This window comes from Leuresthes tenuis, unplaced genomic scaffold (genome assembly GCF_036924035.1).
Source record: "Leuresthes tenuis unplaced genomic scaffold, fLeuTen1.0.hap1 SCAF_6, whole genome shotgun sequence".
Taxonomy (NCBI): Eukaryota; Metazoa; Chordata; class Actinopteri; order Atheriniformes; family Atherinopsidae; genus Leuresthes; species Leuresthes tenuis.
The window spans coordinates 1,235,854-1,259,955 of record NW_027325360.1 but is presented as its reverse complement, the minus strand read 5'-3'; the positions used below and the strand labels follow the sequence as shown (position 1 = coordinate 1,259,955).

Sequence of the window (24,102 nt, the reverse complement as noted above, 5' to 3'; positions counted from 1 at the left end):
ATCGGGTCGGACTCTCAGCGGGTCTCATGGAGACGCTCTGGGATCGGGTCGGACTCTCAGCAGGTCGGACTCTCAGCGGGTCTCATTCAAACCAGGGATTTTTACTTCAGCAGGAACCCAAAGAGCTGCACTGCGATGAAGCGGGATCTGCACTGTGTTCCTCCTGCTTTACCTTCTTTTATTCGCTCTTTGGGGTGTTTCTTCGCACAGAAGCATGAGGAATCTTCTCTGAGGGATAACTTTGTGCCATTGTTTGTGCCAATGAATCCGTGTTTGGTCCTGAATGATGTTCCTGTGGAGCCGACTGACTCGGACTGACTCAGACTGGGTCAGACTGACTCGGACTGGGTCAGACTGACTCGGACTGACTCGGGCTGACTCGGGCTGACCCGGGCTGACTCGGACTGGGTCAGACTGACTCGGACTGACTCGGACTGGGTCAGACTGACTCGGACTGACTCGGGCTGACTCGGACTGACTCGGGCTGACCCGGGCTGACTCGGACTGGGTCAGACTGACTCGGACTGACTCGTACTGACTCGGACTGGGTCAGACTGACTCGGGCTGACTCGGGCTGACCCGGACTGACTCGGACTGACTCGGACTGGGTCAGACTGACTCGGGCTGACTCGGACTGACTCGGGCTGACTCGGACTGACTCGGACTGGGTCAGACTGACTCGGGCTGACTCGGACTGACTCGGGCTGACTCGGACTGACTCGGGCTGACTCGGGCTGACCCGGACTGACCCGGGCTGACTCGGACTGACCCGGACTGACCCGGACTGACTCGGACTGGCTCGGACTGACTCGGGCTGACTCGGACAGACTCGGACTGACCCGGACTGACCCGGACTGACCCGGACTGACCCGGACTGACTCGGACTGGGTCGGGCTGACTCGGACTGACTCGGGCTGACTCGGACTGACTCGGGCTGACTCGGGCTGACCCGGACTGACCCGGGCTGACTCGGACTGACCCGGACTGACCCGGACTGACTCGGACTGGCTCGGACTGACTCGGGCTGACTCGGACTGACTCGGACAGACTCGGACTGACCCGGACTGACTCGGACTGGGTCAGACTGACTCGGACTGGCTCGGGCTGACTCGGACTGACTCGGGCTGACTCGGACTGACTCGGGCTGACTCGGACTGACTCGGACTGACTCGGGCTGACCCGGGCTGGCTCGGACTGACTCGGACAGACTCGGACTGACTCGGACAGGGTCAGACTGACTCGGACTGGGTCAGACTGACCCGGACTGACTCGGACTGACTCGGGCTGACTCGGACTGACTCGGGCTGGGTCAGACTGACTCGGACTGACTCGGGCTGACTCGGACTGACTCGGGCTGGGTCAGACTGACTCGGACTGACTCGGACTGACCCGGACTGACTCGGACTGACTCGGGCTGACTCGGACTGACTCGGGCTGGGTCAGACTGACTCGGACTGACTCGGGCTGACTCGGACTGACTCGGACTGACCCGGACTGACCCGGACTGACTCGGACTGACTCGGGCTGACTCGGACAGACTCGGACTGACCCGGACTGACTCGGACTGACTCGGACTGACCCGGACTGACTCGGAGATGTGAGCTGCAGATCTCACGCTGGGACTCAAACCAACACGAGCCAAAGCGCCACACCTGGATTCATCCACCACTGAAAATAGTCCCTGTTGTTTTAAAGTCAAAATAACCAGATTTTAATACTTTATTTCCATCCTCTTTTCAGCCTAAAACTAATTATTTTTATAGCTTTAGTCTGCAGTCACTAAAATTCCCCTCGCTGATATAAAAGTAACACTGGAGAAGTTTGTGAACCCTAACTTCTGACTTATTTGGAGGAACCTTGTTTTATAAATGGCTCGGAAAGTTTGTGAACCTTAAAACGATGTGCTTCTGACTCTTTTTGATGTAAATTGACGTTTGTTTTCCACTTTTCTGAGCCTGAACACCTGAAATGGGTTCACCTGAGGCCGGATTCACCTCATTTTAACACCTGGACCAGAGAATTTATTATGTCCTGATACATAAAACCTTACAACTGAATACTTTAAGGCTTTTTACATTGATTTTAATGGTTCCGACTGTAGATCTTTAGTGGGCTGAAGCTGAGAAAGAGGAAAAGCTCTGACTCACAGTGTTGGTTTGAGTCCAAACGAGAGATTTGTTGTAAAAAAGCTGGTACAAAAGCCCAGACTGGTCCTTAAATGTGTTTCTGAACCGAACATCTGGATCTTTCTGTGGTAGTTAAGGACCCCAGAACCCTAGAGATGGGATTTAAAGCCCTGACTTTAGTCTTCAGGCAGAGAGAGTCCCCTGAAGCCAATGGTGGAGAATAACTAAGTACATTAAACTACTTTATTATTTTCTGTTGATTAATATTTACTCAAACGTGGCAGTGTAATGAACAGAATAAGATATTAAGCAGAGTTTAAAGTATATGGGTGTTATGGGCCGACGATCAGGACTGCCCTCAGTTTTCGGTTGAGCACATTTAGATGAAAGTATTTCAGAGACTGAACCTGCTGGTTTAAAGTGGCTGCAGCGGCCTGAGAGGTCAAACTCAGGGCAAAAGAACCTGTGTAAAACGTATTGGGTGGATTTTCAATACCAATAAATGATTTTTAATAGGAAGTTTCTGCCGATGTAATTGTGTGTCTGTACTGATCTGGAAGGTTTCACCTGTTTTTGTTTGAACTGTTTTGTGCCGTTTCAAACATTCGATGATGTTACTCTGACCTGTGGGAGCTGAGCACACGAAGCTTCTGCTGTGACGCACACACTTTCAGGTTGTTATGGCAACCGTAAAGATGCAGAGCCCAAACTTATGCTGCGTTCAGGTGCTGCTTGGTGTAAAAAAAATAAAACCTGAAAGTAAAAAATGTGGGTGTCTCCTCAGCTTCACACAATAATTTAATAAAGTTTATTCAAACTGATTGTGTTTGTTTGCAGAATCAATAAAGGTACACAGAATTAATATCTCACAGGCTCGTTGTTCTCTGAATTTTAAGATCTGAGCAGGATTTTAAACTTTCAGTGTCTTTGATCTTCTCTTTTTTACAGGTTTTTGTGTCCTGTTGTTCCTTAAATATTAAATGTTTGGGCTGGTGCAGGTGAGGGCGGGGCCTGGGCGTTACTGAATTATGTGGATTAAGTCATCCATCCATCTTCTGTACCCGCTTAATCCGTTGGTTGGGTAGCGGGGGGGCTGGAGCCTATCCCAGCAGTCACTGGGCGAGAGGCGGGGTCACCCTGGACAGGTCGCCATCACAGGGCCACACAGAGACAAACAACCACTCACACTCACTCCTGAGGACAGTTTAGAGACGCCAGTTAACCTGACAGCATGTTTCTGGATGGTGGGAGGAAGCTGGAGAACCGGGACAGAACCCACGCATATAACATGCAGCCTCCACACAGACAGAACCAGCTGGGAGTTGAACCTGGACCTCTGCTGTGAGGCGACAGTGCTGCTCATTATGATTTGCTCTGAGTATATGTAATTTTGATGAACAATATTTAAAATTTCATCATTAAATATAAACGTTTACGTCATAGTCATTTGTAATTCAGTATTTCCTAACAGATAATTTTAACTGAAGGTTCAGGAGGAATATATTATGATATAAATATAATTATTATATTTTTATTTTTTTATTTTGTTCTATTGCAAATTAGCTACAGAAAGCTTTCTATTATACGCTTGACTTTATTGTAGATGCTGATTAATTAATAAATACTAATAAAAAAGTATTAATTTGTTAATTATTCATGTAAATGTCGTGTAAACAATATAAATTAATACAAAAATGTAAACATTAATGGGACAATATCTATGATTCTGCTGTCTGCAACTGTTTTACTGTAGACTGAGAAAAATTTACATTATTGTTAACTATTATTGTTTTTACTACTACTACTATTATTATTAATAATAATAATAATAATAACAACAAATAGCTTGAAAAAAAGTTTATTCCTGAAACCCCGCCCCGCTTTCTGTACGTCATGACGTCAGGGCTGGCCTGGGCTCCACGCTCCGCTCCCCCAGAGCTGTCATCATTTTACCGGGAGAGGCGAAGGGCAACTGGGATACCGGCCGAGAGTGGAGCCGCTGGGACGCTTCTGGAGGTCAGTAACCGGGTCTGTTAGACCGACATGAAGCCCGACTGTGTTCGAGTTGACGGTGTGTTGACAGAGGTTCGGTTTTTGGATTAATTTAAAGTTACGTCCGGAGGAATGTGACAAACACAAAACCTGCTAGCATGCTATGCTAGCCTCGTGCGAGCTAACAGCCTGTTCAAACTGACGTTATGAGAGCGAGGTCACCTGTAGTTGACCTGTTGGTCCTCTGCTGGGGCAAATGTTCACCCTAACTCTGGGGTTTGCTACCAAACAGCCAGATACCTTAATGCAGTTAGCAACGGTTTGACTACCAGTCGAACGTACAGTTATTATAAGCAATACCAAGAAGCTAGTCGGCTAATTACATAACCTGATGCGTTAGCCCTCCAGCTAATCATATTGCCGGTTAATATTGAAGAACAAGGCGTCTAGTTAAACCTCGCACGCTTGTTTTTACCATTTAACATTGCCGCGGGGGATCATTTTACAGTGTTTTGGTAAACCAGGCAGTAATTTTCGGGAACTCATGACTCGTGAAAGGACAAACTGAAAAACAGGCCTGTTGGCCAATAGGAGAGCTTGAAATCCTATTTCCGGGCGGGATGTCTTCAAGGCAGCCAATCAGGAGGGTCGGTGGGCAGGTGATGGGCGGGTCCGGGCTGGGCTCAGGGGAAGGAGAATGGAGGCAGCAGACAGGGAGTGGAGCCCCAACAAGGTCAAAACACCGAGAGAAACTCCGGCTGAGGGGAGACACGGACCGGAAGCTCCCCCGAGCTAACGCCCCGGGAAGAACCGGGTCACATTTGTGGTGTTGGGACCGAACTGTTGTGAAGGGTTTCTGAACTCGTGGAGGCTGTTTCTCACACAGCAGAGCGTGAAAAACAGCTGTTCCCTTAAAACACAGTCCTGTTCCGTAAAGTCTCACCCAGCAGGGGTACAAAATGAAGCCCAAACACTGCTTAAACTCCTGCTACGGTTCTGATGGGCTTACCTTTCACATGCTGCACCGGGAGTGTAACTGTAGGGGGAAACTAAGTAAGCTATTAAATAAAGTACATTTAAAAAAGTACATGTAGTCCAGAAGAGATCACTGATGCTTATTAGATGCTTATGAACCAATCAGTGGACGGTTAACTTGACCTTCCAGCAGGATTGAGCCGTTTAATTGGAAATCAGGAGTTTGGTTGCAGTGAAACTGCCACAATAAGGCGTTTTTACATTAGCAGCCACATTATTCCGTGCTGACTCCGGTCTAATCCTGACTCAGATGAGACTGTCCACAGGCGTAAAGTGCAGCTGTCTGTAACCGGCTGCTCACATGTGCACAAGCTGCCTTTTGTGTGCTGCTTTGTGTCGACAACAGCAGAAAACATCATAACTCAGGAGTGTTTGTCTGCCCTGTCACACACAGAGGGTTTAAACCACGGCCTTCTCTAATGGCAGATACAGCTGTGCTGTTACAGGCTCTGTGTTTCCAGTGAGCAGGTAAACACTGAGGTGTCAGCTTGGAGTGACTCAGTCCCTGTTCAGGGGCCCGATGGAGGCTCTGAACTGTTCAGAATAGTTAGTTCTGGGTATTTGTGAGACAACTCTGGAGATCAGATTGAGTTTCAAATGAAAGCCGTGGGGATATCCGATATGTGCTGCACAGACTGGTGCTGCACAGTTACTGTTACTGGTCAGCAGGTGTCCGTTACACCTGTTTCATGGTAGAAATGAGTCGATGGACTGTTAGTTTTCCACGTTTTCCCTTCATATCACCAGCGGATGAGTCTGATACGCCAGCAGGGATGCACAGATAAAAAGCTCCAACCATCAGGTGTTAAAGGACTGGATTCAGAAAAAGAACAAAAAAGTTTAATAGCTGTTGGAGCAAAAAAATAATTAACAGCTGGGATGCGCTGCAGATTAAATGGAAAACTCATTCTTTCTTTATTTTAAAGCTCTGGGAAGGTTCTTCAGGTGATTAAAACTCATTCTTTCTTTATTTTAAAGCTCTGGGAATGTTCTTCAGGTGATTAAAACTCATTCTTTCTTTATTTTAAAGCTCTGGAAATGTTCTTCAGGTGATTAAAACTCATTCTTTCTTTATTTTAAAGCTCTGGAAATGTTCTTCAGGTGATTAAAACTCATTCTTTCTTTATTTTAAAGCTCTGGGAAGGTTCTTCAGGTGATTAAAACTCATTATTTCTTTATTTTAAAGCTCTGGGAATGTTCTTCAGGTGATTAAAACTCATTCTTTCTTTATTTTAAAGCTCTGGGAATGTTCTTCAGGTGATTAAAACTCATTCTTTCTTTATTTTAAAGCTCTGGGAATGTTCTTCAGGTGATTAAAACTCACTATTTCTTTATTTTAAAGCTCTGGGAAAGTTCTTCAGGTGATTAAAACTCATTATTTCTTTATTTTAAAGCTCTGGGAAGGTTCTTCAGGTGATTAAAACTCATTATTTCTTTATTTTAAAGCTCTGGGAATGTTCTTCAGGTGATTAAAACTCATTATTTCTTTATTTTAAAGCTCTGGGAATGTTCTTCACCTGTTTTTCTTTATTTTAAACGGGCAGCTCAGAACTTGGGTAAGAGAGAAACGTGACTCACTGGTTTTTCGTGTTTTATTGTTCTTGGTCACGTAGTTTTAACTGCTTTATAAATGAAGCTGACACAGTCTGGGAAAGAAGGTTTTCTTTGATGATAAATGTCACCTGAACCTGACGAGCTTCATGATCAGGAAGGTTTTGAGCTGATTCTGACTTCCTGTCAGATCTGAAAGAAATAGGCAGCACTTCTTTTGGTTTAACGCCGTGTTTCTCTTCCTCTCTCAGTGGACGTTTGATTCAGCCCTTCCTGTCCTGGGACCGACCCGGGTGGAGCTTACTTTCCTACCATTGCTGAGAGGTTGAGGACGTCCGGCCCGTCGGACTGACCGCCGCTGTGCGTGTGATACTTTAAGGACTGCTCATGCATCGTTTACGGACTTGTGCGGCGCGGTTGCGTCCGCTTACCGCCTCGCAGGCGGCTCAGACTGTCGGCCAGCAGCGGCCAATCACAGTTGCCTCCTCAGGCGGCACAAGGACGTTTCAGCCAATCAGGTGCTACTCTGCACCTGTGGCCTCGGAGCCGTTTCTGAATGGGACGAGCTCGAACTATGTGGAGGAGATGTACTACGCCTGGTTGGAGAACCCCAAGAGTGTTCACAAGGTAAGAAGGTGGAGCTCCCAGCAGGTGTGGGGGGCGGAGCCAAGGTGCAACATCATTACATAATGTCTGGGACAGATTAATCCTCCAGCCCCCCCCTCCTAATGTCTGGGACAGAGTCCCATCTCTCTCTGAGCCCCCCCTCTGCTCCTCAGACTGATTAAAGTCACATTCAGACTTTAAGGTAAAGTCATTTTCCTCCATCTCAGCTCCATCAGGTGGACATTAAACCCTTTTTATCCACAGTCCTCAGCTCCATCAGGTGTGTTCCAGGTGTGTGTGTGGTTCCTCAGGTGTGTTCCAGGTGTGTGTGTGGTTCCTCAGGTGTGTTCCAGGTGTGTGTGTGGTTCCTCAGGTGTGTTCCAGGTGTGTTCCAGGTGTGTGTGTGTGGTTCCTCGGGTGTGTTCCAGGTGTATGTGGTTCCTCAGGTGTGTGTGTGGTTCCTCAGGTGTGTTCCAGGTGTGTGTGTGGTTCCTCAGGTGTGTTCCAGGTGTGTGTGTGTGGTTCCTCAGGTGTGTGTGTGGTTCCTCAGGTGTGTTCCAGGTGTGTGTGGTTCCTCAGGTGTGTGTGTGGTTCCTCGGGTGTGTATCAGGTGTGTGTGTGGTTCCTCAGGTGTATTTCAGGTGTGTGTGTGGTTCCTCAGGTGTATTTCAGGTGTGTGTGGTTCCTCAGGTGTGTGTGTGTGGTTCCTCAGGTGTGTTCCAGGTGTGTGTGGTTCCTCGGGTGTGTTCCAGGTGTGTGTGGTTCCTCAGGTGTGTGTGTGGTTCCTCGGGTGTGTTTCAGGTGTGTGTGTGGTTCCTCAGGTGTATTTCAGGTGTGTGTGTGGTTCCGCAGGTGTGTTTCAGGTGTGTGTGTGGTTCCTCAGGTGTGTTCCAGGTTTGTGTGGTTCCTCAGGTGTGTTCCAGGTGTGTGTGTGGTTCCTCAGGTGTGTTCCAGGTGTGTGTGTGTGGTTCCTCAGGTGTGTGTGTGGTTCCTCAGGTGTGTTTCAGGTGTGTGTGTGGTTCCTCAGGTGTGTTCCAGGTTTGTGTGGTTCCTCAGGTGTGTTCCAGGTGTGTGTGTGGTTCCTCAGGTGTGTTCCAGGTGTGTGTGTGTGGTTCCTCAGGTGTGTGTGTGGTTCCTCAGGTGTGTTTCAGGTGTGTTCCAGGTGTGTGTGTGGTTCCTCAGGTGTGTTCCAGGTTTTTGTGTGGTTCTTCAGGTGTGTTCCAGGTGTGTGTGTGGTTCCTGAGGTGTGTTTCAGGTGTGTTCCAGGTGTGTGTGTGGTTCCTGAGGTGTGTTTCAGGTGTGTTCCAGGTGTGTGTGTGGTTCCTGAGGTGTGTTTCAGGTGTGTTCCAGGTGTGTGTGTGGTTCCTCAGGTGTGTTCCAGGTTTTTGTGTGGTTCTTCAGGTGTGTTCCAGGTGTGTGTGTGGTTCCTGAGGTGTGTTTCAGGTGTGTTCCAGGTGTGTGTGTGGTTCCTGAGGTGTGTTTCAGGTGTGTTCCAGGTGTGTGTGTGGTTCCTGAGGTGTGTTTCAGGTGTGTTCCAGGTGTGTGTGTGGTTCCTCAGGTGTGTTTCAGGTGTGTGTGTGGTTCCTCAGGTGTGTTTCAGGTGTGTGTGTGGTTCCTCAGGTGTGTTTCAGGTGTGTTCCAGGTGTGTGTGTGTGATTCCTCAGGTGTGTTCCAGGTTTTTGTGTGGTTCTTCGGGTGTTCCAGGTGTGTGTGTGGTTCCTCAGGTGTGTGTGTGGTTCCTCAGGTGTGTGTGTGGTTCCTCAGGTGTGTGGTTCCTCAAGTGTTTTCCAGGTGTGTGGTTCCCCAGGTGTGTGTGCTGTTCCTCGGGTGTGTTCCAGGTGTGTGTGTGGTTCCTCAGGTGTGTTCCAGGTGTGTGTGTGGTTCCTCAGGTGTGTTTCAGGTGTGTGTGTGTGTGGTTCCTCAGGTGTGTTTCAGGTGTGTTCCAGGTGTGTGTGTGTGTGGTTCCTCAGGTGTGTGTACTGTTCCTCAGGTGTGTTTCAGGTGTGTTCCAGGTGTGTGTGTGGTTCCTCAGGTGTGTTTCAGGTGTGTTCCAGGTGTGTGTGTGGTTCCTCAGGTGTGTTTCAGGTGTGTTCCAGGTGTGTGTGTGGTTCCTGAGGTGTGTTTCAGGTGTGTGTGTGGTTCCTCAGGTGTGTTTCAGGTGTGTGTGTGTGGTTCCTCAGGTGTGTTCCAGGTTTTTGTGTGGTTCTTCGGGTGTTCCAGGTGTGTGTGTGGTTCCTCAAGTGTGTTTCAGGTGTGTGTGTGGTTCCTCAGGTGTGTGTGTGGTTCCTCAGGTGTGTGGTTCCCCAGGTGTGTGTGCTGTTCCTCGGGTGTGTTCCAGGTGTGTGTGTGGTTCCTCAGCTGTGTTCCACGTGTGTGTGTGGTTCCTCAGGTGTGTTTCAGGTGTGTGTGTGTGTGGTTCCTCAGGTGTGTTTCAGGTGTGTTCCAGGTGTGTGTGTGTGTGGTTCCTCAGGTGTGTTTCAGGTGTGTTTCAGGTGGTTCCTCAGGTGTGTGTGTGTGTGGTTCCTCAGGTGTGTGTGCTGTTCCTCAGGTGTGTTTCAGGTGTGTTCCAGGTGTGTGTGTGGTTCCTCAGGTGTGTTCCAGGTGTGTGTGTGGTTCCTCAGGTGTGTGGTTCCTCAAGTGTTTTCCAGGTGTGTGGTTCCCCAGGTGTGTGTGCTGTTCCTCGGGTGTGTTCCAGGTGTGTGTGTGGTTCCTCAGCTGTGTTCCACGTGTGTGTGTGGTTCCTCAGGTGTGTTTCAGGTGTGTGTGTGGTTCCTCAGCTGTGTTCCACGTGTGTGTGTGGTTCCTCAGGTGTGTTTCAGGTGTGTGTGTGTGTGGTTCCTCAGGTGTGTTTCAGGTGTGTTCCAGGTGTGTGTGTGTGTGGTTCCTCAGGTGTGTTTCAGGTGTGTTTCAGGTGGTTCCTCAGGTGTGTTCCAGGTGTGTGTGTGTGTGGTTCCTCAGGTGTGTGTGCTGTTCCTCAGGTGTGTTTCAGGTGTGTTCCAGGTGTGTGTGTGGTTCCTCAGGTGTGTTCCAGGTGTGTGTGTGGTTCCTCAGGTGTGTTCCAGGTGTGTGTGTGTGGTTCCTCAGGTGTGTGTGTGGTTCCTCAGGTGTGTTTCAGGTGGTTCCTCAGGTGTGTTTCAGGTGTGTTCCAGGTGTATGTGTGGTTCCTCAGGTGTGTGTGTGGTTCCTCAGGTGTGTTTCAGGTGGTTCCTCAGGTGTGTTTCAGGTGTGTTCCAGGTGTGTGTGTGGTTCCTCAGGTGTGTGTGCTGTTCCTCAGGTGTGTTTCAGGTGTGTTCCAGGTGTGTGTGTGGTTCCTCAAGTGTGTTTCGGGTGTATTCCAGGTGTGTGTGTGGTTCTTCAGGTGTATTCCAGGTGTGTGTGTGGTTCCTCAGGTGTGTTTCAGGTGGTTCCTCAGGTGTGTTTCAGGTGTGTTCCAGGTGTGTGTGTGGTTCCTCAGGTGTGTGTGCTGTTCCTCAGGTGTGTTTCAGGTGTGTTCCAGGTGTGTGTGTGGTTCCTCAAGTGTGTTTCGGGTGTATTCCAGGTGTGTGTGTGGTTCTTCAGGTGTATTCCAGGTGTGTGTGTGGTTCCTCAGGTGTGTGTGTGGTTCCTCAAGTGTTTTCCAGGTGTGTGGTTCCCCAGGTGTGTGTGCTGTTCCTCGGGTGTGTTCCAGGTGTGTGTGTGGTTCCTCAGCTGTGTTCCACGTGTGTGTGTGGTTCCTCAGGTGTGTTTCAGGTGTGTGTGTGTGTGGTTCCTCAGGTGTGTTTCAGGTGTGTTCCAGGTGTGTGTGTGTGTGGTTCCTCAGGTGTGTTTCAGGTGTGTTTCAGGTGGTTCCTCAGGTGTGTTCCAGGTGTGTGTGTGTGTGGTTCCTCAGGTGTGTGTGCTGTTCCTCAGGTGTGTTTCAGGTGTGTTCCAGGTGTGTGTGTGGTTCCTCAGGTGTGTTCCAGGTGTGTGTGTGGTTCCTCAGGTGTGTTCCAGGTGTGTGTGTGTGGTTCCTCAGGTGTGTGTGTGGTTCCTCAGGTGTGTGTGTGGTTCCTCAGGTGTGTTTCAGGTGGTTCCTCAGGTGTGTTTCAGGTGTGTTCCAGGTGTATGTGTGGTTCCTCAGGTGTGTTTCAGGTGGTTCCTCAGGTGTGTTTCAGGTGGTTCCTCAGGTGTGTTTCAGGTGTGTTTCAGGTGTGTGTGCTGTTCCTCAGGTGTGTTTCAGGTGTGTTCCAGGTGTGTGTGTGGTTCCTCAAGTGTGTTTCGGGTGTATTCCAGGTGTGTGTTTGGACCTGAGCTTTTCTTCTTCTTCTTCAGCCACGCTGACGCTCGCTCAGCTTTCCCACCTCAGCATGCTGCAGTTTTTCAGCCTGTTTTCAGGATAAAAGCATTGATTTCTGTCTTCTTATGTGACTCATAAACCAGCTGCTGCCTTTAACAGGAGGGTTTAAACTGCGGGTTTATTTTACCGCTCGCTCTGACTTCAGCTGTGTGCTTTCGTCTCAGAGTGGCAGGTTTCCTCCTCAGTGGCCTTTACGCTCTGCCAGCAGCTGTATCTGAGCTTCACGCCTGTGATTTTTAACCACTCAGGGTTCATGTTCTGAACAAACACGACTCTCCACCCGTCAGCAGCAGCTTCAGCAGCTTCTGGACCGAACAGTCGCTGTCAGGTCGTCTGGATTTGGGTTTAAAACGTTCCTCCACTCTTTAAGTTTGGCATCGTTCCCTAAAGAGAGCCAATAAAACGAATTAAAGTGAAGAAAAAGCAGCGCGACCACAAAGAAAAGAGACTTGGACATAAAAGTGAAACTCTGAGAATACTTTCAAATGATTTCATATAAACAGGCTGAAGGCATTTAAATATTCCCATGTATGGAATTATTATGTTATCTCGTGATAAGGAATGAACTGTTAGCTTAGCTTAGCAGCCTCTCGTCTGCTGGCCGGCAGCCTGTAGACGACCTGAGGTGAAAGTTATCGGCCGGCTGCAGCTGTCACAGACGCCTGAACACATCATCTCTGGGTGTCTGTGACAGCTGCAGCCAATAAATAAGAACAAATAAGAAATAATAAATGGAAGCCGTTCATCGCAGCTCATCGGTTCAAATCAACACATCATCAATGAATCCGTTATCACCAGAAAACGGAGAAATAAGTTGTTTTCACGAGATAAAATGAAGTAAAAACTCCACGGCCGGCTTCTGTATGGAAGACTAAAACTGCCTAAAACTTAAATAAGTTTATGTGATGAGAAATGCTGCTAAAAACAGAAGCTTTTTAATTAAATTAAATTAAATTCAGAGCATCTCAGAGAAGAAGCAGGAATAAAGTAAAGTTTCTTTGTGTTTAAATGATTCAAACCTGTAGAAAACAGCCGGTTCTGGTTGATGTTGGACTGATTCTTCCGGGTTTTTGGTCCTTTTTAAGCTCATATTTACCGTCTTATTCCATTTTATCGGTGGCTTTTGTGTGTTTTACTGTCTCTCATTGGGCTTTTTGGACCGTGAAGTTGTGCCTGGGTGTGCGAGAGTTCTTTGGGCCGACGGCCCGTCTGTATTAGTTACGTTCAGAACCGCCTCCGGAGGCCTGAACACAGCTGATCTGAGGCGTAAAGGACAGTCGGCTAAGAATAGCTCCCACAGGCCGGGTCACATGACAGACCTGAGAGCGAAGGCCAGCGCACTCGCCTTAAACCAGAACCAGAACATTAACCCGGGTCGGGATTAGATTCAGCCGGATTAATGTTGGCACTCGGTCCTAAAACTGAAAGTTAAAATGTTTCCAGAGGCTCGGATGTGCAGCCTGAGCCACAGTGAGGATTAAAACTAAAAGTGTCTGAGATAATCTACAAACACCAGCATGACCCACTTTGTTGGGCAACAGAACCTGCAGCAGAACCTGCAGCAGATTCACTCATCAGTCTGAGAAGAACCTGTTGAGATCTGCCACGGTCGATCACTTCAGATGTGACGATCAAAGAATAAAACCTGAAATATACCGACACAAATATGTGTAAATGGCTGAAAAAGTTCATTAAATGATGAGTTCATGTATAAATGGGGAGAAAATACATTATGAATGAATGTTTATGATGGAATCTAAAAGAAATAAATAACAAACCAACTGAAATTAGAACAAAAATGTATTTAAAGTCACGTTCAGTAAGATTATTTTAGCATAAATTAGTTTTCCTGCATTAGACCCGATCTGAACCCATTTATTTAGCCTTTTGTACGTATTTCAGACTGTGGCGGTGCTCCCTGCCGGCGCCACAGCGAGCGTGTGCAGGTCGCTGAGGTGTCGGGTTACGTGTCCTCTGGTTGTGTAACCGGCGGCCTGACCTCTTATTAGCAGAGCGAGCTGCAGAACGCAGCTTTCACATTTCATTCAGAGGATCTGACGTGCACACTCACCTGGAAGGTTTCACACTGTTAATGCAGCCCCTCTGGCTTAATCGCCCTTAATCGGGTAATCTGCAGGTTGGTTAAAAGTCTTAAAGCTGCCTGATGAGATGTTTAAAGACTGAAAACCAGAGTCTTCCTTCACCGCTCACAGATAATCCCACTCATACAGATCAGATGTTTAATCCTTCTGCAGATAAAACCAAGAACAACCCTCCTGTGTCCTCCAGGAGGTCGTCACAGCGCCGTCTCACCTGCTGTCATCTCACCTGCTGTCATGTGACCTGCTGTCATGTGACCCCTTTAAACACCTTTAACAGGTGCTTTTAAGACAGAAAACTTCTCATTTTAACAACCAGGTTTCAAATGTCTGCAGCTTCAAAACAGTCGGAGATAAAGTGAAATACTGAGTGTGACCCAATGTCTAAGAAGGTGGTAAATTGAATCACCTAATTTGCATGTGGTGACATCACTGATGACATCACTGTGGCGACGCCTTGGATTTCCTTTTGTGAATCCATGTACAGAACTATGAAGCTGTGGCTCCTGTGATGATAACTTTGGATCATCGTGAGGGTGTGAGCGTGGAAAATGAATCGGGAAGTGTCTATATTAGCTAAGCTGTTAGCGTTAGCTGTTAGCGTTAGCTGCTGCTAAAGGAAGAAATAAATCAGTAAATAAACCATGAGGAGTTATTTCATTAGCTAAGCTGTTAGCGTTAGCTGCTGCTAAAGGAAGAAATAAATCCGTAAATAAACCATGAGGAGTTATTTCATTAGCTAAGCTGTTAGCGTTAGCTGCTGCTAAAGGAAGAAATAAATCAGTAAATAAACCATGAGGAGTTATTTCATTAGCTAAGCTGTTAGCGTTAGCTGCTGCTAAAGGGAGAAATAAATCAGTAAATAAACCATGAGGAGTTATTTCTCAGATGCTTCCATTTCCCTGCTCTGAAGTTCAGGCTCTGAGAGTTGGAACTGATCCTCTTTGTGGCTCAGTTCCTTCAGTCCAGCGTTGAACTGAGCAGAGGGTTTGGTGCTGATGTAAAGTTGTGTGTCGTCGGCATAGCAACCGAGACCATGGGAGCAAATGATTCGTCCAAGAGGCAGCATGTATATGGTGAAGAGAAGGGGGCCCAACACCGAACCCTGCGGAACGCCATGGCTGATGGTAGCTGTGGTGGAGCGGGAGTCGTTGGGTGAGATGTATTGTTGTCGGTTTGATAGATAGGAGTGGAACCAGAGAAGTGCTGTGCCAGATAGTCCAGTGAACTCAGAGAGACGCTTCAGGAGGATGGAGTGAGAGACTGTGTCAAAAGCTGCTGAGAGGTCCAGGAGGATGAGGATGGTAATGTGGCCGTTGTCTGCAGCAGTAAGGAGGTCGTTGGTGATTTTGACAAAAGCTGAGAGTCTCAGTGCTGTGGTGAAGCCAGACTGTAACGGTTCAAAGAGCTCATGGTGGAACATATGCTGCTGGAGTGGAGCCGCCAAGATCTTACTTAGGAAAGGAAGGTTGCAGATGGGGTGATAGTTGTTTGGAAAATCAGAACGGCTCGTTAAATGAGGAACTTTCACACAAAGGGGAACTAAATGAATACCAGGGTTGTGTTTCTGGGGAGTTTTACACCTGCTGGTGGCTTCAGACGCCCTGATATCTGCTCCCAGGAGCAGGAAGAAGGAGTTTTACATGAAATGGAAGCTTTAAAGTTTAGAAGAGCCACAAACATCCTCATCTTTCCTGTCTAATCTTACCTCCCTCCTCTTCCTCTCCTCCAGTCCTGGGACGTGTTTTTCCGAAATGCCAACGCCGGAGCTCCTCCCGGCGCCGCCTACCAGTCTCCTCTGGGTCTGTCTGCGGCGTCGGGCCTCGCCGGCCCTCAGCTGTCATCGCTGGTCGGAGCTCAACCCAACGTGGAGAAGCTGGTGGAGGATCACCTGGCTGTGCAGTCGCTCATCAGGGCCTATCAGGTACAAACGCCACCAAAACTCTTCATGTGCTGCAGAGGGATGATAAAAGCTTAGCTTCAGGCTTCCATCCCCTGATCCTCATCTGCAGAACATCTGTCCAGGTCTTCTAAATGATGGAGAACCTCAGTGAGGTTGAATAGAAGTGCGATCTGAGACCTTCTGTTGACATAATTGAACTGTTTTTGGTCTCCTTTATGTGGATGAACTCATTCTGAAACAGTCTAATGAAGGTTCCTTAAAAGCAACACCAGATAAGATGCAGTATTTAAGGTGTGAGTGTAACACCGCTGTCTGTGTGAACCCTGCACATGCACAGCCGTGCACGGGTTTGTTCTCCTGTTGCAGAGCGTATAACAGCACAGTCATTAAAGGCTGAATGGAGACAGAACCGGTCCAACAGAACCTTTACAGCTTCATTTTAAACTGCATCTGAGCCTAAATTTAATTTAAACCTATAAGTTAAACCATCCATAAGTTCTCCTGATGTAAAGGTCTGAAACTTCCTAAAAACCACCTGAAAAGATGCGTCTTTATGTAATAAACGATGTTTTTATGATTTGATTCCAGATTGCGTCACTGACCTTCTGCAGACTGTGTCAGACACTAAAGGGCTTTATTAAAGGGTCATTCTGGTTTATTTCAGCACACTGAAACTGTTGCTTCTCTCTCTGAAGCTTTACAACAGAGGTGAACGCTTTATGTGGCTGAAGTAAAGCAGAATATCCTTTAAAACTTTAGATCATATATGTTAAAGTCCGGTCCTCGGGGGCCGCTGTCCTGCAGGTTTTAGATGTTTCCCTGCTTCAACTCACCTGATTCAGATTAAATGGATCCCTTCTAAAGATTGTTAAGTTCTGCAGCAGCTGCTAATGATGCATTGATCTGATTCAGGTGAAGCAGGAAACACCTAAAACCTGCCGGACAGCGGCCCTCCAGGACCGGAGTTTGACCTCCCTGCTTTAGATGCACCCTGAGCAGCAGGGATGGGTCTCGGCCGGCTCCAGAGGGCCCAGAGGGCCGCTGTGCTGAGTGTTGTGATAACTCTGTGCTGGGTGTGCGTTTAGGTGATGGGACATCACAATGCCCATCTGGATCCTCTGGGAATCAGCTGTGTGAATTTTGATGATGCTCCGGTCAATACCGGCTTCCAGGACGTCGGTGAGGACACCAGAACTGAACCAACACACAAACACGATGTTAATGTTGCTTCTCCCTCCCACCCACCCACCCACCCTCCTCCTCTCTTCTTCTTCTTCTTCTCTCCTTCCTTTTTATGTCAAATCTCTGCCTTTCCTCTGGTCTTCCTCTCTTCTTGGACTAAATCCCATTTCAATCCATCCCTCCACTTTGCTTCTCACCTGCTCGGCTTTTCACCTCCTCCTCCCTCTCCTTCATTTCCCTCTGTCCTCCTCACCCCTCCATCCCCTCCTCCTATCCCCTGGTGGGCTCTGTACTGTTGTCCCCTCCCCTGTAGATACGAGGGCACCATGTGGCCCAGTTGGACCCCCTCGGCATCATGGACGCTGATCTGGACTCGTGTGTCCCCACCGATATTATCACCTCCTCCGACAAGCTGGGTGAGGAGCTCCACCCCTCAGAAAACTGCCTCCGCCTCTTTTTCCTCCCCCCACTCTGCCTGGCAGTCCAACTGCTTCTGAAAGTCAGCAGCTGAGAAGTTTGTTTTTCTGTGAAAGGTTGAGGACTTTCTTTATCTACAGCCCCCCCCCCCCCCTCCCCATAAAGTCTGGGACAGAGTCCCATCTCTCTCTGAGCCCCCCCTCTGCTCCTCAGACTGATTAAAGTCTGAATGTGACTTTAATCAGTCTCCAAACCTTACGGGGGCTGGATGTGTTGAGTGGATTAAATTAAATCTTCTCAAACGTTCTCATATACGATCAAAGTTTCTGCATTTTTTTTTCTAATTAAGACTTTCCTGCTCGTCTAAACTCTCGTATATGAAGAATGTTTCTGAAACCTTCTTGTGTTGAGAAATTAACCCATTCGTAGTTCATAGGAACATCCAGATAATCGTCTCAGAAACGCTTTTTGTGTCCCCAAATGTTTGTGAAAGCTAGAACCGTCCCTTAAAGTGTAGCTGAAGCCTTCTCACTGCGTCTCCATGAGATGCTCGGGTAGATTTGGCCTGTTCTAGAGCTTAGATTCCTTTTTTGACCAAAGAGGTTCTGGCGCTGGTTCCCAAGTGAATGACGATTGTTTGAATGTGTCCAAATGCAGGAAACTGTAGCTACAAAACAACCTTCTTTTCACCGACTCGGCAAGACTTGGAAAAGCAGTGAATCGTAGAAATAAAACCGTCCCATCTCCGCATGACCCTGTGGGAAAGTGCCACATCGATGAAAGTCTGCATTCGTATAGATTAGCAGTCAGAGGACTCGCCTGGTTCATTTAACCCAGACTTTAGAAATAAAGAAATCTCTTAAGTTCCTCTTTGAGAATCACCTTCTCAAATCTGCTGTGTCTGACCCTGCTGGAGGCATATCTTCTATAGTTTGAACAACAGTCCTTTAAACACGTTTTTAATAGTACTGGATGCTCAGCCAACTTGATTATCCTGCAGGAGTTTACTCACTCTGAGAGTTTCTGGATCTTTGTCTTAGACTTTAAGAAATTACGGTTCCTGGAACTTCTGATGTCTGATCTGTCTTAATCAGGATCAGCTTTATTGGTTCTTTGTTCAAGCATAAAACAGTAAACATGTTTATATTAGAGCTGTCAGTCGATTAAAATATTTAATCGCGATTAATCTATAGATTGTCCGTAGTTAACTCGTGATTAATCTCAAACTTTTAAACTTCTAAACTTTTAAATGCGCCTTAAATAGATCTTTTTTACTACTCTGGCAGCAGACAAATATCCGGGTATCTTGCTAACCACTGATATTAAAGACTGGACGTACTCCGGTGATGACTCGGTTCACAGTAACGGCAGATATCTTTGGACCCGTCGAGAGAAACTTCTGGCAGGTTTTTAAGATGAACTTGCCATTCAAAAAGACCATTTTCTTTATCCAATTTAGCCATTTTGCATCCATAACATTAGGCTAATATCACTTCCTGATTTGTCAAACTACGGATTTATAGATCGTGCCCCATGTTCCTTTTGGAGGAATTTCCATTAAATTGTTATTAACCTGTTAATTTTGACAGCCCTGATTTATAAATATGTACAAAATAATGAAGAGAAAGTAAATTAAAAGTGAGCCGAATGCAGCATTAACTGTTTTTACATCAAACAGTGTATATGACAGAGGAGTGGATGATATCCACATAATTCTGACCTGTTATTGATAGAAATATTCCTCAGATATAGCACATCAGGAGCTGGTTGTACCTGCTGTACCCGTTGGCCACTAACTGCTCGTCTGTCTGCTGTCAGAAATAAAAAGCTGTGATTCAGACTCTGACCCCAGAACTGTGGTCCTAGTTTAACAGATTCAGACAGATTATTGAGCCCAGACTCTCTGGTACGTATGTTAAGTTTGTCGTGAGCCAGCTTTCCCAGGAATTAGTCCCGTCCCGCTGTAGAGAAGGTGACTTTGTGTAGAATGGCTTCCTGTTTGGGGAAACCCTCGCTGTTGTGGTGACGCTTCTGTATCGAGGACTGTTTGACCTCAGCATGGTGTTACCTGCATCTCTCTCTCTCCGGCACCGAAATCAGAACCTTTCTGAACCAGACGTTTGTGGACAAATGAAACGGTGCTGGAGACGAAGAGATGGCGAGACGCCGGCTGCTAGCTGTAGACGGTGGTGTTGTACGGTGGGTTAAACAGGGCGGAGGTCTCTAATGCTGTCTGGGTGTCTCTCCCCTTCACTGCCCCCTGCTGGTGACCGTCCAGACGTGGCCTTGTTCAAGGAGAGGCTGAGATTCCTAACGGTAGGAGGTACGAGAAGCAGCCCTGCTGTGTTTAGTTTAGTGCCGTAGTGTTCAGGTAACCTCTGCCGGAGCTCCGGACGCACATCCTGCCGACTGCAGGCTCAGAGCCGGTCCAGAAGATGGCGGTTTCTCGCCCGGAGCTTCGGTAGAAGTCGCCGTGCTGTAGAGGGAGGATGAAGTGGAATATTTCATCAATGTTTTTACAGAAGATCAGTTTCATCTCCACAAAACTAGTTTTAGTTGAGATTTAAAATCAGATTTTTGTGTGAAAAGTTTAATTTTGTTGGAACAGTTTCAGGATGTTTTCTTGTTTTCTGCAACAGGTTGATCTTAAAGTGTCGGTCACATTGTTTGTTGGGCGGAACCAATTCATCGAGTTCCTCGTTTAACTCCCACCAACGAGTTCTGCTCAGCGGTCGCCTTGTTTCACTTCGACAGTTTGTCGCACAACGTGCTGCGTTTGCAGCAGCTTGATTTTATGGAGAAAACAACGAGGAGCAAAATCAGAGAAAAAGACATTTCAAAGAAGAGAAAAGAAAAAATACTGGACAGTGTGTCCATTGTAAAAGCCAGTTAGCTTAGCATGATAGCACAACGTCAATGCTACAGCATCTCAGCAGAAAGCAGCCAGTTCACACATCGAGTCCACTGAGCGGAACAAACACAAGGGAACATTTCATGTTAGCATTTTAATGGAAATCAGTCGGCTTGTTAGCTGAGAAGGAAGCTAACAGAAAACAGAAGAAAGCTAGCAGAGAACAGAGGGAAACTAGCAGAGAATAGAAGGAAGCTAGCAGAGAACAAAAGGAAGCTAGCAGAGAACAGAAGGAAGCTAGCAAAGAACAGAAGGGAGCTAGCAGAGAACAGAAGGAAGCTAGCAGAGAACAGAAGGAAGCTAGCAAAGAACAGAAGGAAGCTAGCAGAGAACAGAAGGAAGCTAGCAGAGACCAGAAGGAAGCTAGCAGAGACCAGAAGGAAGCTAGCAGAGACCAGAAGGAAGCTAGCAGAGAACAGAAGGAAGCTAGCAAAGAACAGAAGGAAGCTAGCAGAGAACAGAAGGAAGCTAGCAGAGAATAGAAGGAAGCTAGCAGAGAACAAAAGGAAGCTAGCAGAGAACAGAAGGAAGCTAGCAAAGAACAGAAGGAAGCTAGCAGAGAACAGAAGGAAGCTAGCAGAGAACAGAAGGAAGCTAGCAAAGAACAGAAGGAAGCTAGCAGAGAACAGAAGGAAGCTAGCAGAGACCAGAAGGAAGCTAGCAGAGAACAGAAGGAAGCTAGCAGAGAACAGAAGGAAGCTAGCAGGGAGCAGAAGGAAACTAGCAGAGAGCAGAAGGAAACTAGCAGAGAGCAGAAGGAAACTAGCAGAGAACAGAAGGAAGCTAGCAGAGAACAGAAGGAAGCTAGCAGAGACCAGAAGGAAGCTAGCAGAGAACAGAAGGAAGCTAGCAGAGAACAGAAGGAAGCTAGCAGGGAGCAGAAGGAAACTAGCAGAGAGCAGAAGGAAACTAGCAGAGAGCAGAAGGAAACTAGCAGAGAGCAGAAGGAAGCTAGCAGAGAACAGAAGGAAGCTAGTGGAGAACGGAAGGACGCTAGCGGAAGCACACCATCATATGGTCCTTAATGTGCTTCTGCCCATCAGAGAGTTTCAGCCTGTAAGCCAGTGGTTCCCAAAGTGGGGGAACAGTTGCAGGGGCCACGCAGGTGGCACTGCTAGCATAACATGGACAAGTTTCTGATAGGGCTCCCATGTAAACGCGAAGCAGAGGATAAAGCATTGCCAAATGTGCTGCCAAAGCAATTTCCTTCCATGACAAAGAAAGGAAGATATGATGACTCGTATCTCGCCTTTGGTTTTAACTGTAGACCGCAGTGGGTTGTCTTAAAGCGCTAGCTTGTGACAGCTTAAAGCAGAACAAGTTAAGATGCCACTTGGAGACAAAACATCCAGAACACAAAGACAAACAGGTTGAGTTTGAGCAAAAATGTTCTTGTGTACCAAAGGGGGCCCAGCAGAGAAAGTTTGGGAACCACTGCTGGAAGCTTTTAATGTGAACTAATATTCTGAGTCCCATCAAAGTCCAACCAGAGTAAAATCAGCTCATTTTATCAGACGTGTTGCATCTGTAACATCAGAGGCTGCTGGTTAACTGCTGTTATTCTGAGTCACTGTCTGATAACAGACAATAAAACAGGAAATAAGAGGCTTTATTAGGATTTCAGCTGCATTAAAACAGCAGGAGAGAAGCTAACAGATGCTAACACAGCTGGATGTTAGCCACAGAGCCAACAGCTGCTGTTCTATGATCCTGTTACCAATATCAGGAGGATGGATGGATTCTGTTCATGTCAGCCAGAAATAACTGAGGCTAAAGGCTGGTTCATGATGTAATAGTTTTAAATAGTTCTTATTGTGAAAATATTTTTTATCTGATTAATCAGCTGAAGGATCGTTAGCTGCAGCTAACGAGCCTGAACCTGGTTCTGATGCCAGTTAAGTAAGACCTGGACTGCGTTCACATGTTCATGGTTTCCTCGTGTGTCTTACACCTGTTCTGAGCTCCCAGAGTTCAACACTGCGGGAGAAGCTAAATGGAGCCGACCACGAGAGGCAAATCCTGAGGTTCTTTACGGTCTGATTCGCTTGAAAGTCGGTCAAAAAGTGAGCATTTGTTTATCTGGAAGGATTTAAAACCTCTCTGAGCCTCACGAAACCTTTTAAGGTTGTTGCCACAGAACTCAAAAGAAGGAGCTTATTCTGCTGCAGCTTCCAGTGGTTTTTGGATTGTTTAACGCAGACTTCAGTCTGAGCTCTGCTCTGGTTTCAGAATCAGGCAGCACATCGTTCTTCTTCTACTGTTCTTCTTCTTCTACTGTTCCCATCCCCTCGGCTCCAGGCGGTTCACAGCAGCTTTTTGGTGTCATCACGGCCGTATTTCCCCCAGAACGGCCCTCATTTTTGGGATGCCCCCAGAGAGAAAACCCCCCTCTGCCTCCTGCCTCCATCTGCCGCCCTCCTCCATAACATCTCCCATAACTGCCCATAACAGAGTCTGACGCCCCGCAGTAACTTATTAAGCTCCTCGCCGCCGCTGGCAGTAACTCAGCGCTGCTCATTCTGTGCTCAAGAGATGCTCTTTAATTTCCTCTGATTCAGATTTGAATCCATCCTCTCACACCAGTTCTGACAAACACACGAAGAAGAAATGAGTTTTAACGGTTTGAATGATTTATTTATTCTATTTCACAGCTTTCAGAGAGCATGTCTGAAGGCTTTAAACGCCCTAAAAGTTGATATTCGGTTGATTTAAGAGAGAAATGACATCCTAAACATGTGAATAGATAACACACGTGTCACAGGTTAGTTTTAAGGCTCATGTTGCTCATTATTATTAATAATAACTCGGCAGTATCCGGCTCCTAAAATATCTCCAGTGTAAAAGATTCAGATCAGTGTTTCAGTCACTCAGCAGGTTCTGGGCTGAAGAAACTAAACTTTCATGCTGCTGCTTGACTTTAAACAGGCTTCATGGTCGAATTAAAGACTTTAGTTCACATTAAGGCAGTTTTATCTGCAGTTTTATCTGCAGTTTTATCTGCCTTAAGGCAGTTTTATCTGCAGTTTTATCTGCCTTAAGGCAGTTTTATCTGCAGTTTTATTTGCATTAAGGCAGTTTTATCTGCAGTTTTATTTGCATTAAGGCAGTTTTATCTGCAGTTTTATTTGCATTAAGGCAGTTTTATCTGCAGTTTTATTTGCATTAAGGCAGTTTTATCTGCAGTTTTATTTGCATTAAGGCAGTTTTATCTGCAGTTTTATTTGCATTAAGGCAGTTTTATTTGCCTTAATGACTCATCGTTTCAAAGAGAGAGCCTTCAGAGTTTCAGTTTGGCTCTGAAACGTCTCTCTGACATAAACTTCTGGTTTAAACCGGTTCACGTCCAGTTTGATGCGTCAGCAGCTCCTCGGCTCTGATCAGCAGCGTGTTTCTGCCCCCCCCCCTCTGCCTACATGATTCATCGATGCTTATTTCCTGTTTCCACTCACACATGATTCATGTTTCATTACTGTGTCCGTCCGTCTTTTCTTTGTCCTGCGACCTTTCCTCACCTCCTTCCCTGTTTTGCTTCTTCCTCCTTGTCCACCCCTCCTCCTGTGCTGCGGTGCATCATGGGACTTGTAGGCTTCTACGGCCTGGATGAGTCGGACCTGGACAAGGTGTTCCGGCTGCCGACGACCACCTTCATCGGAGGGGCTGAGAGCGTGCTGCCGCTGAAGGAGATCATCCGCCGCCTGGAGGTAAACGACAGACCAGTTTGTGTTTTAACAGTTTCATAGTCATTAGTTTTATTATTTTCAAGCTAATCGGGTGTCATCAGGCCTTAAAACTTCATTTAATTTCAGTTTTTGTCCCCATCTGGAAAACAAATGTAAGAAAATCTGTGAAAAACACGTCAGAGAAACGGTTTAAAAGTTTCCTGCAGGAGATCCTGAAATATCTGTGAGACTAAACCTGAAAAGGACAGTGGGAGAAGCAAAAATGTCCAGGTCCCTGACTGCAGG

The 24,102-nt window shown here is 47.0% G+C and overlaps 2 protein-coding genes across 4 annotated transcripts in view; both read left to right on the top strand.

The window, feature by feature from the left end:
• The window catches only part of adam9a (ADAM metallopeptidase domain 9a), a 42,265-nt gene extending 39,275 nt beyond the window's left edge, over nt 1-2,990 (top strand). For both annotated transcript variants that reach the window (XM_072387137.1, XM_072387136.1), the window contains one exon: nt 64-2,990. The gene's annotated coding sequence lies outside the window, so the exon portion shown is untranslated. The remainder of the gene's footprint in view (nt 1-63) is intronic.
• A 1,050-nt stretch (nt 2,991-4,040) lies between these two features.
• ogdha (oxoglutarate dehydrogenase a) overlaps nt 4,041-24,102 on the top strand; it is a 34,049-nt gene continuing 13,987 nt past the window's right edge. Inside the window, exons 1-5 of one of the 2 annotated variants that reach the window (XM_072387131.1) lie at nt 4,041-4,142; nt 6,956-7,331; nt 15,457-15,648; nt 17,123-17,225; nt 23,723-23,838. In XM_072387131.1, coding sequence (XP_072243232.1) covers nt 7,092-7,331; nt 15,457-15,648; nt 17,123-17,225; nt 23,723-23,838 — 651 coding nt within the window. In that variant the 5' untranslated portion in view covers nt 4,041-4,142; nt 6,956-7,091. Of the gene's footprint in view, nt 4,143-6,955; nt 7,332-15,456; nt 15,649-16,712; nt 16,807-17,122; nt 17,226-23,722; nt 23,839-24,102 lie in introns of both variants that reach the window. The other variant, XM_072387132.1, reaches the window with a different exon arrangement.